This window comes from Phascolarctos cinereus, unplaced genomic scaffold, assembly GCF_003287225.1.
Source record: "Phascolarctos cinereus isolate Bilbo 61053 unplaced genomic scaffold, phaCin_HiC Scaffold_2;HRSCAF=192, whole genome shotgun sequence".
Lineage (NCBI taxonomy): Eukaryota > Metazoa > Chordata > Mammalia > Diprotodontia > Phascolarctidae > Phascolarctos > Phascolarctos cinereus.
This window is the reverse complement of record NW_027555625.1, coordinates 292533866-292548446: the sequence shown is the minus strand read 5'-3', so window position 1 is coordinate 292548446 and position 14581 is coordinate 292533866. Positions and strand designations below refer to the sequence as shown.

The 14581-nt window shown below is 50.2% G+C and overlaps 2 protein-coding genes and 1 pseudogene across 2 annotated transcripts; 2 read left to right on the top strand and 1 right to left on the bottom strand.

The window, feature by feature from the left end:
- Window positions 1-1107: 1107 nt before the first annotated feature.
- On the top strand, window positions 1108-4721 carry CEBPA (CCAAT enhancer binding protein alpha). The gene has a single exon (XM_020985031.2). It carries the CDS (start codon window positions 1543-1545, stop codon window positions 2614-2616), a length of 1074 nt encoding a protein of 357 aa, XP_020840690.1. The 5' UTR covers window positions 1108-1542; the 3' UTR covers window positions 2617-4721.
- LOC144455911 (uncharacterized) lies at window positions 4249-11875 on the bottom strand. Its single transcript, XM_078150102.1, has 4 exons — window positions 11747-11875; window positions 8878-8928; window positions 6268-6395; window positions 4249-5119 (listed from the first exon to the last, which is right to left on the bottom strand). Exons 1-4 carry the CDS (start codon window positions 11822-11824, stop codon window positions 5035-5037), a joined length of 342 nt encoding a protein of 113 aa, XP_078006228.1. The 5' UTR covers window positions 11825-11875; the 3' UTR covers window positions 4249-5034.
- Window positions 11876-13855: 1980 nt separating this feature from the next.
- On the top strand, window positions 13856-14305 carry LOC110207403 (large ribosomal subunit protein eL36 pseudogene; annotated as a pseudogene).
- The last annotated feature ends 276 nt before the right edge of the window (window positions 14306-14581 follow it).

Below are 14581 nucleotides of genomic sequence, written 5' to 3'. Positions count from 1 at the left end.
GTTGACGGCTACGCTCAGCTAGAGCCAAAGCTCTCCAGAGCGATCACCTTTAGGGCCCTGGTGGAGTGATTTTTTTTTAAAATGTCACCTCTAATCAGTGGGTCGTGGCCTCCATGCGAACGCTCCCCGCCCCCTGTTCCTTTTAGGGCCGCAGTCCTCCTTGACTACCTCCTCTCTTCCCTCCTTTTCCTCCTTTCCTTTCCCTTCCCTTCCTCCCTTCCCTCCTCTCCCTGGGTCCTAGCGCCTGAACGTCCCGTCCCGCCAGCCCAGTGTCCCCATGAGACCACATTGTGGTGGCTCGGACTGAAATCGGATATGCTTCATGTGTCACCTGGCGATCAGAGATAAAAGAAACACAAGAATCACTACTACTTTCACAACTTTCAGGAGTGCCGTGCGCCAGGCTTCTGTATCCGGAAACTTGACTCCCCAGACCCCCCCTTCCACTCCCCATCTACCTTCTAGAACCCCCTATTTCATTGCAGGTACTGATTTCTTGTTTTGAAAGAGAATCTTAAATAGTGTACACAAGGAGCGCCAGGCCTCACCCTGTCCTCTTGGCCGCTCGGCTCCCCTTTCCTTTTCTCACTCCCTAAGCCACCAGACGAAGGAATACTCGGCTCCTACAGTACCTTGGACTGAAAGACACGTTTCGCTGGACTCCTTATCAGTGCGCCCCAGCACTTAACCTTTCCAGCAGGTTCCAACCCAGCGCGCTGGTTTAGCTAATCTTTAAAAAAAAATTCTTTGAGTTCAGGAGGAGGGAAGGAAGGCACATTTTGCTTCCCGAAGGCAAACTGAGAGTAGTGAATTACTTTTTTGACACAATGGAAATTCTTTGCTCCCTGAAGTTCCCCCAGTATATAGAATGGGCTTGCATGTGTCTGTTTACACTAGCGGTGGTTTGTTAAGAGAAACAGCGCTCAGGAAAAGTGGGCGTTCTGCAGCTGCACCTCTCAGCCGAGGGGCTGGGCTCTGAGCCACACTTCCCCCTTACAAAGAGCTAAAGAGTGGAAAGGGGTGTCTGGAGCGAGGCGGAGAGGGAACGGGGGAGGGGGTAGCTTTCTTCTAGAGCTCCTGGCGCTAAGACCCAGGGAATCTAAACCTGCCACCGGTGGTCAGAGCTTCCCAGCAGGCGTTTCCCAGCAGGACACTAGAGGGCGATGCCCAGCTCGGGATTTTTGAGACTATATAATAGCAGCAGTGAGGGAGTCGAGCCATTAGCGATTAAGGGTGGACGAGCTAGGGTACTCGGGCAGGGTGGCGCTTGGAGGGAACAGAGGAGAGGGTCGGATCCGGAGCTGGAGGGGCGCTGGAGAAAGAAGAGGGCACGTAGCCCCACTCATTTCTCTGGAGTCTGCGAAAAGGGAGGAGGGAATTGAGCTCTTGTTGCTTCCCCTAAAGAAGCCAATTCCCCTTAGTCCCGGCCCGAGTTGATCTTGTTGGTTGTTGGCGACCGCTGGGCGTTCCCCAAAGTCCGGGTGCCTGTGCAGTCTGGATTCCCGGAGCTGGTCACCATGCCGGGAAGATTTTAGCTCCCCCATGGAGCAAACCAACTTCTACGAGGTCGAGTCCCGGCCCCCGATGAGCAGCCACCTCCAGAGTCCCCACCACCAGCCTAGCAGCGTCGCCTTTGGCTACCCCCGGGACTCGGTCCCTCCTCAGCCCCCCTCAACACCTGCAGCCGCCGCCGCCTCGGAACAGCTGGGCGACATCTGTGAGAACGAAAACTCAATCGACATCAGCGCCTACATCGATCCTGCCGCTTTCAACGACGAGTTCCTAGCCGACCTGTTCCAGCACAGCAAGCAGCAGGAGAAAGCCAAAGCTGCCCTGGCGGGGGGCGAGTTCGACTATCCTCCGCAGCCGCATCCCGCCGGCCACGCCATGCACGGAGCCCACGGGCCTGGGAGCCACCCCCATGTCTATGGCTGCGTGGCCGCGGGCTACCTGGACGGCAAACTGGACCCCCTGTACGAGCGCATTGGGGCCCCGGCCTTGCGACCACTGGTGATCAAGCAGGAGCCCCGGGAGGAGGACGAGGCTAAGCAGTTGGCGCTGTCCGGCCTCTACTCTTACCAGGCGCAGCAGCAGCAGCAACAGCAGCAACCCCCGCCGCCTCCTCCAGCCCACCACCACCATCACCACCACCACCATCCGGCGTCCCACCTCCAGTACCAAATCGCCCACTGCGGCCAGACCACCATGCACCTGCAACCAGGGCACCCCACGCCGCCGCCCACGCCTGTGCCTAGCCCTCACCACCAGCCGCCGCAGCCACCGCATCACCCACACCAGCAGAACAGTCTACCCCCGGGAGGAGGACTCAAGATGATGTCCACGGACCACCGCGGTAAATCCAAGAAGTCAGTGGACAAGAGCAGCAGCGAGTACCGAGTGCGTCGGGAACGCAACAACATCGCTGTGCGCAAGAGCCGGGACAAGGCCAAGCAGCGCAACGTGGAGACCCAGCAGAAGGTGCTGGAGCTCACGAATGACAATGACCGGCTGCGCAAGCGGGTGGAGCAGCTGACTCGGGAGCTGGACACGCTGCGAGGTATCTTTCGCCAGCTCCCAGAAAGTTCCTTGGTTAAAGCCATGGGCAACTGCGCGTGAATAAGCGCTCTCCCCTCCCGCCAATCCACAGCCCAGACTCCCGGTGGCCCCTCAGGCCCTTCGTGGATTCCGTCCCTCAGTCTCTCCCTCCGCGCCCACCCAGACGCTGGACTGAAGGACGTTACTTTAGAGGCTGGTGGGGTATTTTTTTTTCTTTTTAAATTTCAGACCAGACTGATCTCGAGACTGTCCAAGACAGAACGAGGAAATTCCGGTGCCATAAACCCTGGCTGGCTTTGATTCTCTGCCTCCCCCCTCCCCCGCCCCTAAACCGGCCAGAACCTCTTCGAGTTTGAGATTTGGCCTTAGGTTGTTGTCTTCAAGTTTCTTTCCAGTCTGGGGGTGGGGGGAGAGAAACAGGGAGTGAGGGTGGGGGGCCGAGAAGGAAGGGAGAGAAGCCCGGAAGCCAGGCAGCTCTAGTATTAAGTAATAACCCTGTGCCTTAGGAGCAGAGACGCGTCTAAATTGAAACTCTGGGATTCCAAGTGTCTACGGAATGGAAGGAGCGAACCATGTGCCTTTGCCATTTGATCTGGAGATTCCCCGTGTTCCTACACCCCCAGCTTACCGGGCTCTATCTCTCTCCCCACCTCTTTCTGCCTAGGAGAGATGCGGGAGCCTGGGGAAAGGTCGTAGAAAGTGAAGCTCCAGCCACCCTGGGACTGGAGTTTCGGAGGACAGGTGGTGGGCCTTGCCTCATAAACCAGAGAAAGTAGCGTGAGTGAGGTAGGGGTGAGGGTAGAGAGAAGAGAGAGTGGGGGACGGCTTGCGACGATACTGAACCAGAGAAACAACTTGGTGATATTACGATGAGAATATTATAAAGTCCTTAAGAAGAGAAAGAAACCCCAGTAACTTGGCTTTAAGCCTGTGGTTGCTGCCCCTAGACTTGTGGGAGCCGAGTTTCTGAGTCGAGGTGGGGGGTGTCTTCCTTCAGGGGTTGGGCAGTGATCTGCAGGCAGCTCTCCCCATAAAAAGAGTGACTGAGGGGCTGAAGTCCTAAGTCAGCAACTCCCCCCTGCTCCAAGGAAATGGTGTGTGAAGGGCAGAAGGGGTGGGGGAGTCAGGGGACTAGTGAAACTGTCCCCTTGAGGAAGGCAGGGGGAAGGGGAGGGCGGTTAGGCCAAACTTAGAGAAGCAAAGTCTGTACCAGGTCGCAATAATACGAAGCACAATGAATAAACTTCCTTGAGATGGGGGATTTAGTTACAAAAAGCATCCAAGCCTGTTGCTTTCTCAGTTAATTGATTGCAAGCCCCAGTCCCAGGTTAGGTCTCAATTGCAGGTTAGGTCTCAATTGCACAGGCGGCAGTTTAACTGTCCACCTCTGTATGCTAAATGATGCTGCCCGTGCATCACCTTGTTTGTATTTTTCACTCAGATTCTGACCGAGATTTTCTCTGTTCAGGAGTAGAACGGAGCTCTCCAGAGTTTCTACCTTCCTCTCCTTTTATTATTATTGTTGTTTTCCTCTCCCTGAGGGGTAGTGAGAAGCTGAATACCCTCTACCTCCCTTTTCCCTTTGTGCCCCCTCTCCCTGTCCCCTGGTCCCCAGGGAGCAGCTCCCCAGCAGTGGTGCAGGAAAAAGGCAAGGATAGGCAAGTGGCCTGACTGAAGGGTTTGGGGCAAGAGAGAGGAACCCCAGAGATGACCTAGGTTTCCTGGAGACAATCTCAGTCAAAGCAAAGAACTGAGCCCAGGCCAAGGAACTCAGCCCACACCACCACCTCTGGACAGGGGCCCTCTGACAGTCAGGAGCTGGTGGGAGACTTTTTTGAAGGCACCCCCACCCACAGCTGAGCAGCCAAGCCGTTTGCCCAGGGGAAATTGAGGCATGGGAGGGTGGGGAGGAGAAGGAAAGGGCCAAGTTTTTTTTTTGTTGTTATTGTGGGAGGATATTTTATTTTCCAGATGTGATAGATGGGAATTTCATGTTGCCTGTTTTATGTACAAAATATATATAAATATATAAATATATTATATATAAATCTCTATAAAAGTGGAGCTCAGTGTCTTTTTAAAGCCAGAGTGAAACTACATGGGAGGGTTGTCAAGGGCCAGGTCCCACTCCTCAATAAACATTGCATATTCTTGATGTGATTGAATCTATGCTCTGGCTCTTCATTTTTGTCGACGGCAGCCCCAGTTCCGGGCTTGGACCTCCAGTGGTGGCAGCAGGATTGCTCCTGGGACTCCACTGGTTGGCGTCATTTCCGAATCAGTTTTCTAACAGTTGTACTTCTACAGGAGAACTTCCAGGACTCTGTTCTGGCAAAAATCTGCTGGGGTGTCAATGAGGCCTGGCCAGGATGGGTCTAATTCTTACTGGGGACAGGGCAATTGCAGAGGCATGGCACTGCCCCCTAGTAATCAAGCAGCTTGATTGGGGTCTTGGAGGTGTTCTCTTCTTGCCCTAAATTAGGATCTTGAGGCTGCTGCACAGGTCAGTGACTTTCCATTCTCCAGAGCAATGAGCAAGAGTGCCCCCAAGATCGTTTGTTTTCTAAAAGGTGGAGGGACAAGAAAAACAAGGGTGAGTGTCAGGGGTTCAGGCTGGTCATCTGACCTCTTTTCCTCTTCCCAACCCAAACTTCCACTCCAATCCTGTCCTGCTCTAACTTTAAGCTCTCTGTTTTTAGACTTCCCCAGCCCAAAATACAACTGCAAGGCTCAACTCACTGTATCTGAGAACCAGGAACTGTGGATAACTCCAGAGGTCAACTCAGACAGAGTCTATCTGTGCCTTCCAAAGCAGACTGAATGAGATAGGGATGGCTGAGGAAGGGGTCCAGAGCCCTGTGGGCATGGGGGGGGGGGTGGCTCAGAGAAAAGGCTCAAAGTGAGGATGCCTAGAATTACAAAAACCTCAGCCCAACCTTTGATTCACTGGGGTGAACAATTAATTAGCTGTGAGGTCCCAGTGAAGCTGGCTTCGCCTGCCTCAGTCCCAGCCAGGGCTCCAAGGTCATATACCAGTCCTGTTCTGGCCCCAGCTTGTTTGTTCCCATCCCCCTATCCAGATTCTCCATGTCTGGGAGAGGAGAGGGTCAAGTCTAGTCAAATCAAGGAGCACATATTAAGCCCCACCACGTGCCAGACACTATGTAACAGGGAGATATCCCTAGGCTGGGAGTAGGAGACCTGGCCCTGGCCCTGGAAAAAATTCAGGCTCAGAAAGTGAGGATGAGAAACCTCCCAACCCTGTGCTAGAGTGGGCTACCCCAAATTATGCTATAGGGGGAGTTGCTGGTGGCCTCACATCCCAGCATCCCAACCCATTAGCCCATTACAGGCTACACCCCATGCCCTCTAGGTAATTAGGATTGGGCCTTTCAGGACACTTATGGGTCTTCCATGTCGGTGGCTCACCGTGTGGGTTAATTGGTTATGACTTTCTCTACCTAAACACCAGCCCAAGGCTCATTGGTCCTCTCAGAGGAGAGGGGTTGAGATCTCCCAGAAGGAGCAGGGAGCCAAGCAAAACTGACCCCAGGAGAGGGCTGAGAAGGCTCTGGTTAGTCCTAATGTGGGTTTGCTTTTGTCCCCTCTAATTCAGGGTAGATTGAAACTGGGACAACAAAGCCAGCTTGTATGTGTCTGCCCCACCCTACCCCCATCCCCCCCATCCAGAGCAGAGCAAATACTGCCTACCCTGGGCCACACACAGGAAATCTTAGAGTCATTTCCACTTCAGTATGAATGTTTCTATGGCCTGTCTTTGCTCGCTGCTGTTTTGACGTGTCTTTATTTGGAGCTATTTCAGGATGAACCCTCTGTACCTGGAATGAAAACATTTGTGGGAAAACAGCACAGCTGGCTGGTCAAGTTTTAATTCACCATTACTGCTTCCCTTACTGTCCCAGCTACATTCTGCCTAACTGAAAAACTGAACCCTAGTCCACAGCCCCAAAGGGAATGAAATACACATCTCTTTTTTCACTTGAGAGGTGCTTGATGTCCAGCTTTGGGCTGCACACAGGCTTGCCTGGGCTGAAGCATTCCCCACCTGGTGATATACTTAGTTTTAAATCCTTAAAGATTAAATTGACCAGATACTTGGAAAAGTTGATTTTCCATTCTTATGCTCTGTACAATTCTGCCCACTAGCATTTCTTTGTCTACTCCTCTTCCTGCTATCTCCTCAGTCTGTGGCTCCCTTGAGAGAGGAGGAGAGAGGGAAAGAACTTTGAGAAAGAAAGAAGGAAAGAGTAGAAGAGAGGAGAAAGTAGAAGAGGGAAGGGGTGTGGTGAAGAGGAGAAGAAACTAGGAGAAGAGAGGAGAGGAGAGGGAATCAGGGACTAAAGAAGAGAGGAAACAGAGAGGAAAGAGGGAGGGAAAGAAAAGGGGGAGAGGCAAAGAAGGGAGTAAAAAGCAGGAGAGAGAGGAGAGGAGGGGAGGAAGGAAAGAGAGGAGAAGAGGACAGAGGAGGAGGCTGCCGGCAGCACTGGAAGCTGGGGAGGGAGGGCAGCCTGACGATTTTCTTCTGCAGGTCTCAGCTTGTTGAGCATTATAAAAACCGATACAGAGTTCAACGATCATTCCAGTTTTTCTTGTTTGAGAGAATATCCACGGGCTTCCCTGGTGCCCCCAAAGAACCTCCCAGTGGATCAAAAGGGGGAAGGGGGAGAGGACAGAAGATAGAGGCACACTCACACTATTTTCTTCTCTCCCCTTTAAACTAACTTCAGTTTCCTCTTTTTTATCTTCGAGTCCATGCCCCCCTCCGCCCCCCCCCCCACTCCCAAGGAGAGCTCTCTGTCTCCATTGGCACTCTCAAGGCCCAGGAAGGATAGATTTCCATTAGCTGTGAGGACTGAGGCAGAGCAGTGTGAGTGTGGACTCTAGTTCTGAGCCACTGGCAGAATCACTGAGATCACCAGCCCCTAGGCTAGGACTGGCAGAACAACTTCTGGTCTCTAGCTCTAGAGAAAGGCCAATCCTTTGCATGTTGTTGGGACGGAGAAGAGGCTCCTTTCAGCATCTCAATGCCACTTTTGTCATAAAATTCAGGGCAGCATGGGTCAACCCAGGCTGGACCACTCTCCAAAAAGAGGGCTCCCCTGGAACTGCTTGGAAAGAAGCCTGGTGTCTGAAGGTTCCCACAGGCTGCTCTCTGTTACCTCAGCAAAAGCCTCTGGCTGGTCCCCGCATCTGAGAAATAAAACTGAGTAGATAGGAAGACCATTTCTCCCTGCTCAACTCATCCTTTGGGAAACAAGAATGGGGAATTGGTTCTACTGTCAATCATTGGTCAGAGCTCTTCAAGACATTCCTAGTGCTCCTGTTCTCCCTTGCCCAGATGGATGAAAATTCCAATTGGGAGGCCTGAAGGAAGAAAGAAACTCTCCTGTCTTCCCTATGTTCCTCTTTTCATTTTTTTTTTTGGCTCTGCTACAAACTCACCTCCTATAGGAAGCCCTTCTGATTTTTCCCACCCAACGTTGACTTTTTCAGGGGCCCCTTTTCATTGGTGTACATGGCTCTGCATGACTGCTACTCTTTCAGTCTATCTTTTCTATGCATTCTGGATCACCCTGTTTCCTCCACTAAAGGGGAAGTCCCCTGAAGGCAGGGACTGTCTCTGTTATCTCCTTGGTTACTCCACACCTCTCCCAAACCCCAGGAGCAGAGAAAAGGCAGTTTGTTGACTGATTCCACAAGTACAGGTGGATACAAGATCTCACAGGGAGCAAAGGCGGCACCTACATTTCTCCCCACAAAAACCTTCCTGATGGTTTTAGCAAAACCTCATGGATGTCATCCAGGGTCCTTATCTCCAGCATCTCCTGAGAATCTGCAAAGCAGGGCCTTGGCCGGGACACCTGCTGATGAGCCACTTATGACTAGATGAGGAGTGTCAGTCCCTTCTAGATCTTCTGCCTCCCACTCCCAGATGAGGAACGAACCTGCCCAGCCACCTCCAGCCAGCAAGTTTTGGAGGGGGAGCTGGGACAGGCAGTGGGGTTTGGAAAAGGAGAGGACAAATCTCACTTTCATGTAGGCAGGGGTAAATGACAATGGTAAATGTTTAACATGTCTGGAGAAAGAAACTGTATAAATGACACAGTTTTCCACTTAATCTGCATTATTAACACTTTCTTAAGTCTAGACAATCAACAAAACAATAAATCAAGCCTAAGTCATAGCATTTACTGATTTCTGAGGTGGAAATGCTCACATTGAAAATTTAACAATCAGCTCTCCCTAGCATCGAGCACACCCCCACATGTAGACAGTCAGCATCAGCCAATAGAGCTATACCTTGATAGTATACTGAAAGCTAGTCTTCTTCCGGGGCAGGCTTGCTTCTTCCTAAAAGCAGCAGAGCAGGGAGGAGAAAGGATAGGAAACTGCATGAGTTTTGGTCCTTGACTAAATACTCTGCCCCCAGGGCCTGAATTCCTGGGGTCTGTTCCAACTTCCTCAGTGGGCCTAAGGAGGGCCTCTACTTTCCACCCCTAATAAAGAAAAAAAAATTAAATGAAAAATTACACCTTTGAAGTAATATTATAGCATCAAGAATGTGAAAGCCCAAAGCTCTTTTACCTTTCCCCGCCTATCCTTCCTCCCACCCCCCAGATTTTCTCTGGTCTCACCCACTTTTCTCTCTGTGGATGGACTGTTTGACGTAAATCAGCAAAAAAATAGGAAAGATACCAATTCACTATCGAAGCATCCCAGCCCCAACCCAGAGCAATTAAAAAGCCAGATGTAACTCTCCGGGAAAAAGAAAAGGGCGTTAATAATCAGAACAGTCTGTGAACTGTAGGAACCCAAATCCAGGAGAGCTATGTCTGAAACCGAGCTTTGTGTTTATTTGGCAAAGCAACTGGTGGTGTCTTGTAGCATCATACCTGCTGCTTCAGGAGGTGCAAAAGGTATAAATGGAACAGGCAAAGATGCTGCCTTGGCCCTTGTCTGTCTAATATGAGCTTGGGGGGTGGGAGCTCTGGAGCCTGGTCACTTAGGAATAATCTAGGCAAATGTGGAACCTATTACCCAAACAGCTCCAGCTCACGGCCAGCCGAGTTTTGGCATCTGAACTGCTTTGCTCTGTCTTGCTTTTATTTTTATTTATTATTTTTCTAGGCTTCTGACCACACCCACTGGAAACAGGCCTCCCTGGGTGTGTAGCATCTAAAAACACCCTTTCTTTCCACTCACTGGGACAAATCCAAGTGTTCGTTTCAAACCAATTGGATCGTCATCTCCTGCAAAGCTCCTTCCTCTAGTCTCAGGGAGGAGATGGAGGATTAGGGCTCCTTAGAAAGCAGTGGCAAATAGAAAATTACAGAGGCCTATGGAGAAATAGCTTCAGAAGTATACTTCATATGCCCAGCCAGACACATGGAAGGGTGGTAGGAGTGAAGAGGAAGGAGATTTGATGAGGATGCTGGAGTTTCTGTCTTTCTATCTCAGGATCTTTACTAATCAGAATTGAGGTATTGGACTTTTCTTCTTGAATATAAGAAATCTACCTGGGGGAACCACTGGAGGCCCCCACCACCACCACAGTTCCTGTCTTTGGGGCTTTAGGTTCAGGGAGGGGGAAGGATAGTTGTCACTTCAAACATTAGGCATGGGACAACCCACTTTCCCTTCAAAAGCTCTTGATTCCTCTCCCACAGAATAAGCCTAATCTTCAACCTTGATGCCCAAACAGTGGGACTATTGCTGGAGTTCCTCTCTCTACCATTTTTCATATTTATCTTTCATTTTTTCTTTTCCCCTTTCTCATCTTTCCCCCCAAACCCTTACTCTTTCTCCCCTCTGTCTCATACCACTAAATGTGCTCGCTGCACACTGCTCATGTTGCCTACTTCATCCGACCTGGTTGTATTCAATGGCAGAGTCAGTGGTATGAGTGTGATTACAAGAACATTGAGAACTCACTCCTCTCAAAAAGTATCATATCCAGTGGCTCGTCACAGTGCCAGGAATTCCAGATAGTCATTCCACTTTCTCTAGAGGATTGCTGCTAAAACAGAAATGCCTTGGTAAGGGTAACAAAGCAAGCCCCTAACATGAATTAGCTTGCAAGTTTAGCCAGAGCCTAGCAAGCCTCCAAAAGGAAGAGACACTGTAAGAAAGGAAGAGAGGGTAGGTCTAAGGCCTCTGAGAAGGGAAGGTCTGCAGTGTAGGAGGAGGAGGAATTGATGAAAGTAGGCTGAGGGGCAAGAAAACGGAGAGATACAAAGATAAGCTTCTCCTCCCACCAAAATTGTGCCTGGAGAGGGCCCTGGGGAGCCTAAAGCATAGAATATTGAGCTCATCTATTTAGAAAGTGAAACAGAGCCCTGAAAGGGATTATCAGGATTTTTCCAGCCCTTTACAAACCCCATTCCTGGCCAAAATAGACAGATCACTAAGGCCTAAGTGAGTTTTCTGTTCATGGATTATCAGCATAATTGTTGTTACGGAGTTCCCTAGGTATGAGTAGATTTAGATGTAGCTACCACCTCAGCAGCTCTCGGAGGTCTCAGAGACCACCACCACAACAACCATAAAACACCTAACCTGTGTAAGACACCCCTCAGTTTAAAAATTGCTTTCACATCCTAATCTCACACTTCTTCCTCAACAACAGTTATAGGAGAGAGGCAGGGCAGGAATTACTGCCCCCATTTTACAGATGAGGAAATGAAGTCTCAGAGATATTTGCCCAAGGGCACGCAGCTAGTAGGTATCACATATGTGCTTCAAATGCACGCCTGACAAAGTCATTATGGAAGACCCTTTGAAAAATGTGGTTCCCTTGAGGCGACTACAATTCAGGCCCTTGCCCTGGGACACAGGCTGACAGTGAAAACACAGGGGTCGATCAATCAGCCAATAAGCACTTCATTAGTGCCTACCCTGTGTCAGGCACTGCTCTAGGTGATACAAGTAAGTAGAAAAAAACGAGACAATCCCTACCCTGGTTTAGAGAAACACCACTGACCACACAGACCACAGCCCTAAGGTGGGCTCCATGTCACACCCAGCCAGCTCCTCATTTTATCAGAAACTTCTCGGGAACTTCACCCTCAAGCCTGTGGTTTCTGTCCTCATCTGGGACCACCTCCCCCACCCCCACACCCCCACCCTCAGACCTCCCTCCCTCCCCCCTAGAGACATTTGACAGCAGAACCTTGCGGCAGAAGGAACGCTTCTGGCTAGCTGAGCAGCCAGTGAGCCTTCCCTCCTGTCGCGGGGCTGCACAAGGCATCCCCGGCTCCAGCCCAAGCGAGCACTCGGCGCCTCCCCCGCCCCGGGATTCCTGCACCTCGTCTGGCTGATGAGGAAACCGAGATTGATGGTAAACTTCTCAACGTGCACGCCGGGCTCCCTTCGCCCCGCAGTTCCTGGTCAGGCCTTCCTTCCCTCCTGCCCAATGAAACAACGCCGGACTGGGTGTTGTTAACGGGCCGCGCATGTGTGTGCTCTGTCTCTCCCGGGAAGGAAGAGCTATTAGAGAGATTAGACACCAGATTATGGCCAGGCTCAGATCGCTGCTTGGAGTGATTTACAATTTGCAAACACATTTTATTTGGTTCCTGGATTTTGCGCGAGCAATTACAGTGACTAAGCACCACAGGTCGCTGCTCCCCAAACAGAGCCGGGTAGCGAGGGACAGACAGACGGATGGACGGAGCAGAGGTCCCCTTCCCCTCTGCCTGTGGCCTGCCGTGACGCTTTAAAAACACACCTCCTATCCCAGGCACGTTTGGGCCAAAAGTCCTGGCTAATTGGCTTTTAATCTGCTATTCAAGATTGTCCAGGAGCGCGCGTTCCCCGCTGATTTATAGTGCAGTTGCACACCCTAACTGCAACTTAATTGGCATTAACTTTTGAGGCGGCAGGAGGGAAGGGTTTGGGGGGGGGGAGGTTTAGCTTTGGTGTTGTTGTGCTGTGCTTTGTTTTTCCTTCCTCCAAAGAGACCGTGGTGTAACCGCATGGTTTAGGAGTCAGAAGACGTGGGTTCGAATTTTAGCTCTGGTTGACAAGTCACCACTTTCCTCTGTCTCCGTTTCCTTTTCTAGATGATTCTCTAAAATCCCTTCTATCTCTACGTCTATGATCCATGAGTACTCAAGCTCTCTTTGTCTGACTCCTGCCTGGGGCCCATACACTAAAGTTTAGGGGCGGGTAACCTGCAACCTCAAGGCCACGTGTGGCCCTCTAGGCCCTCAAGTGCAGCCCTTTGACTGAATCCAAACTTCACAGAACAAATCCCTTTAATAAAAAGATGTGTTCTGTAAAACTTGGACTCAGTCAAAAGGCTGCACCCAAAGACCCTGAGGACCACATATGGCCTCGAGGTCGAAGGTTCCCCACCCCTGTATTTAGGGCTTAGCTACCCACCCACTGCAGACCTGTGAAGGGATTGGGTTTACCCCAAAGAATCTTCTGGTCCAGATCAGTATAGTAAACTCTTGGTGTGGGAATCTCTCTATTGAAGTTGATTGGGAACTCATCTATAATTTGTATTGGATTTTCCTGGCTTTTTTCTTTGTTTGATGGGGATGGGGAACTTGCCTACATTGCACACATGTAGTCAGAGGCAGGGCTTGAAATCAGGTCTTTCTACCTCCAAGGACAGCTCTCTATCCACTATCACACAATACTTTTCTTCTGAGGTTGCTGCTAAGAAAGCACTCCCTAGATTTTAAGTCTGTATACATGGGAGTTCAAAAGAGTGCTTGTCATTAAAAACAAAAAACAAAAACCTAACATGGAAGAAAGAAAGGGTACTGGCCTCAATTTGGTTCTGAGAGTGAGCTGAGCAAGGGAGAGGGAGGTGACATGCAAATGCAAGCTGATTCTCTTCCCTCCGGAGGATGAGGTATGTGGGATGATGTGTCCTTGGCTCCCCAAAGGGGACCAGCCACCAAAGTAGATCTGGCAAGGAGATGTGGATGGAGTAGGGGGAGTTTCCCTGTGAGTGTAAGTGATCCTCACCATGGCCTTAATCTGGTCAAAATTATCTGTATCATTCAGGCCAAAAATAAAAAGGGGAGGGTGATTGAATAACAGAATTTTAATTTGCCGGCCTTATTGGGACTATTATTTTTATTCTCCAAATAAGCACTCATTAAATTTCTATTGAGCTTGGAATCCCACAATAATCTCAACAGTTCACGTTTACGCGGCACTTTATAGTTCCTGTGATCTTAAATTTCGAATTGGAAGAGACCTTAAAGATAATCAAGTCCAGTTCCCTCATTTTACAGATCAGGAAACTGAGGCCAAGAGAGGTTAAGTGACTTGTTGTAGGTGACTGAGCTGGAATTGGAGCACAGATGCTGTGACTCCACAGCCAGAGCTTTTTTACCATTGTATCACATTGCCAGCTAAGGCTGCCATTTGGGGCTATAGTGAGGCAGCAAGCCATGGCCATCCAATACCCCGTGGCCGTAGGCCTCAACAAAGGCCACAAAGTTACCCAAACTTTTCAAAGCCACAACAATGCCGCCACCATGGGCACTTGACCAACCACACCAAGTTTGTGAGAGATATGATCTGGGAGGTGTATGGATTTGCCCCTTATGAGAGGTGGGCCATGGAATTGTGAAAGGTCTCCAAGGATAAGTGAGCCCTTAAATCCATCAAAAAAAGGGTGGGAACTCACATCTGGGCCAAGAGGAAGGGAGAGGAGCTCAGCAACATCCTAGCTGCCATGAGGAAGGCTGCTGCTGAGAAGGACTAAGGTGGACTCTGCCAACTTTGCCCACTTACCCAATAAAGATTCGACAAATAGAAAAAAAATTTTACAAAGAAAGTACCAACCTCCCAACAATCCATTGAGGTAGATAGTGCTTCCATTGCTTTGGGCAAGTCACTTGACCTCTTCTTCATGTATAAAATAAGAGGGTTGGACTAGATGATCTCTGAGACCCCTTCTAGCCCCAATCTATTATCCTATGATTTTATAACTAGATAAAGCCACAACTAAGGCAAGGAGATTGGGGCCTTTGCTTCAGGG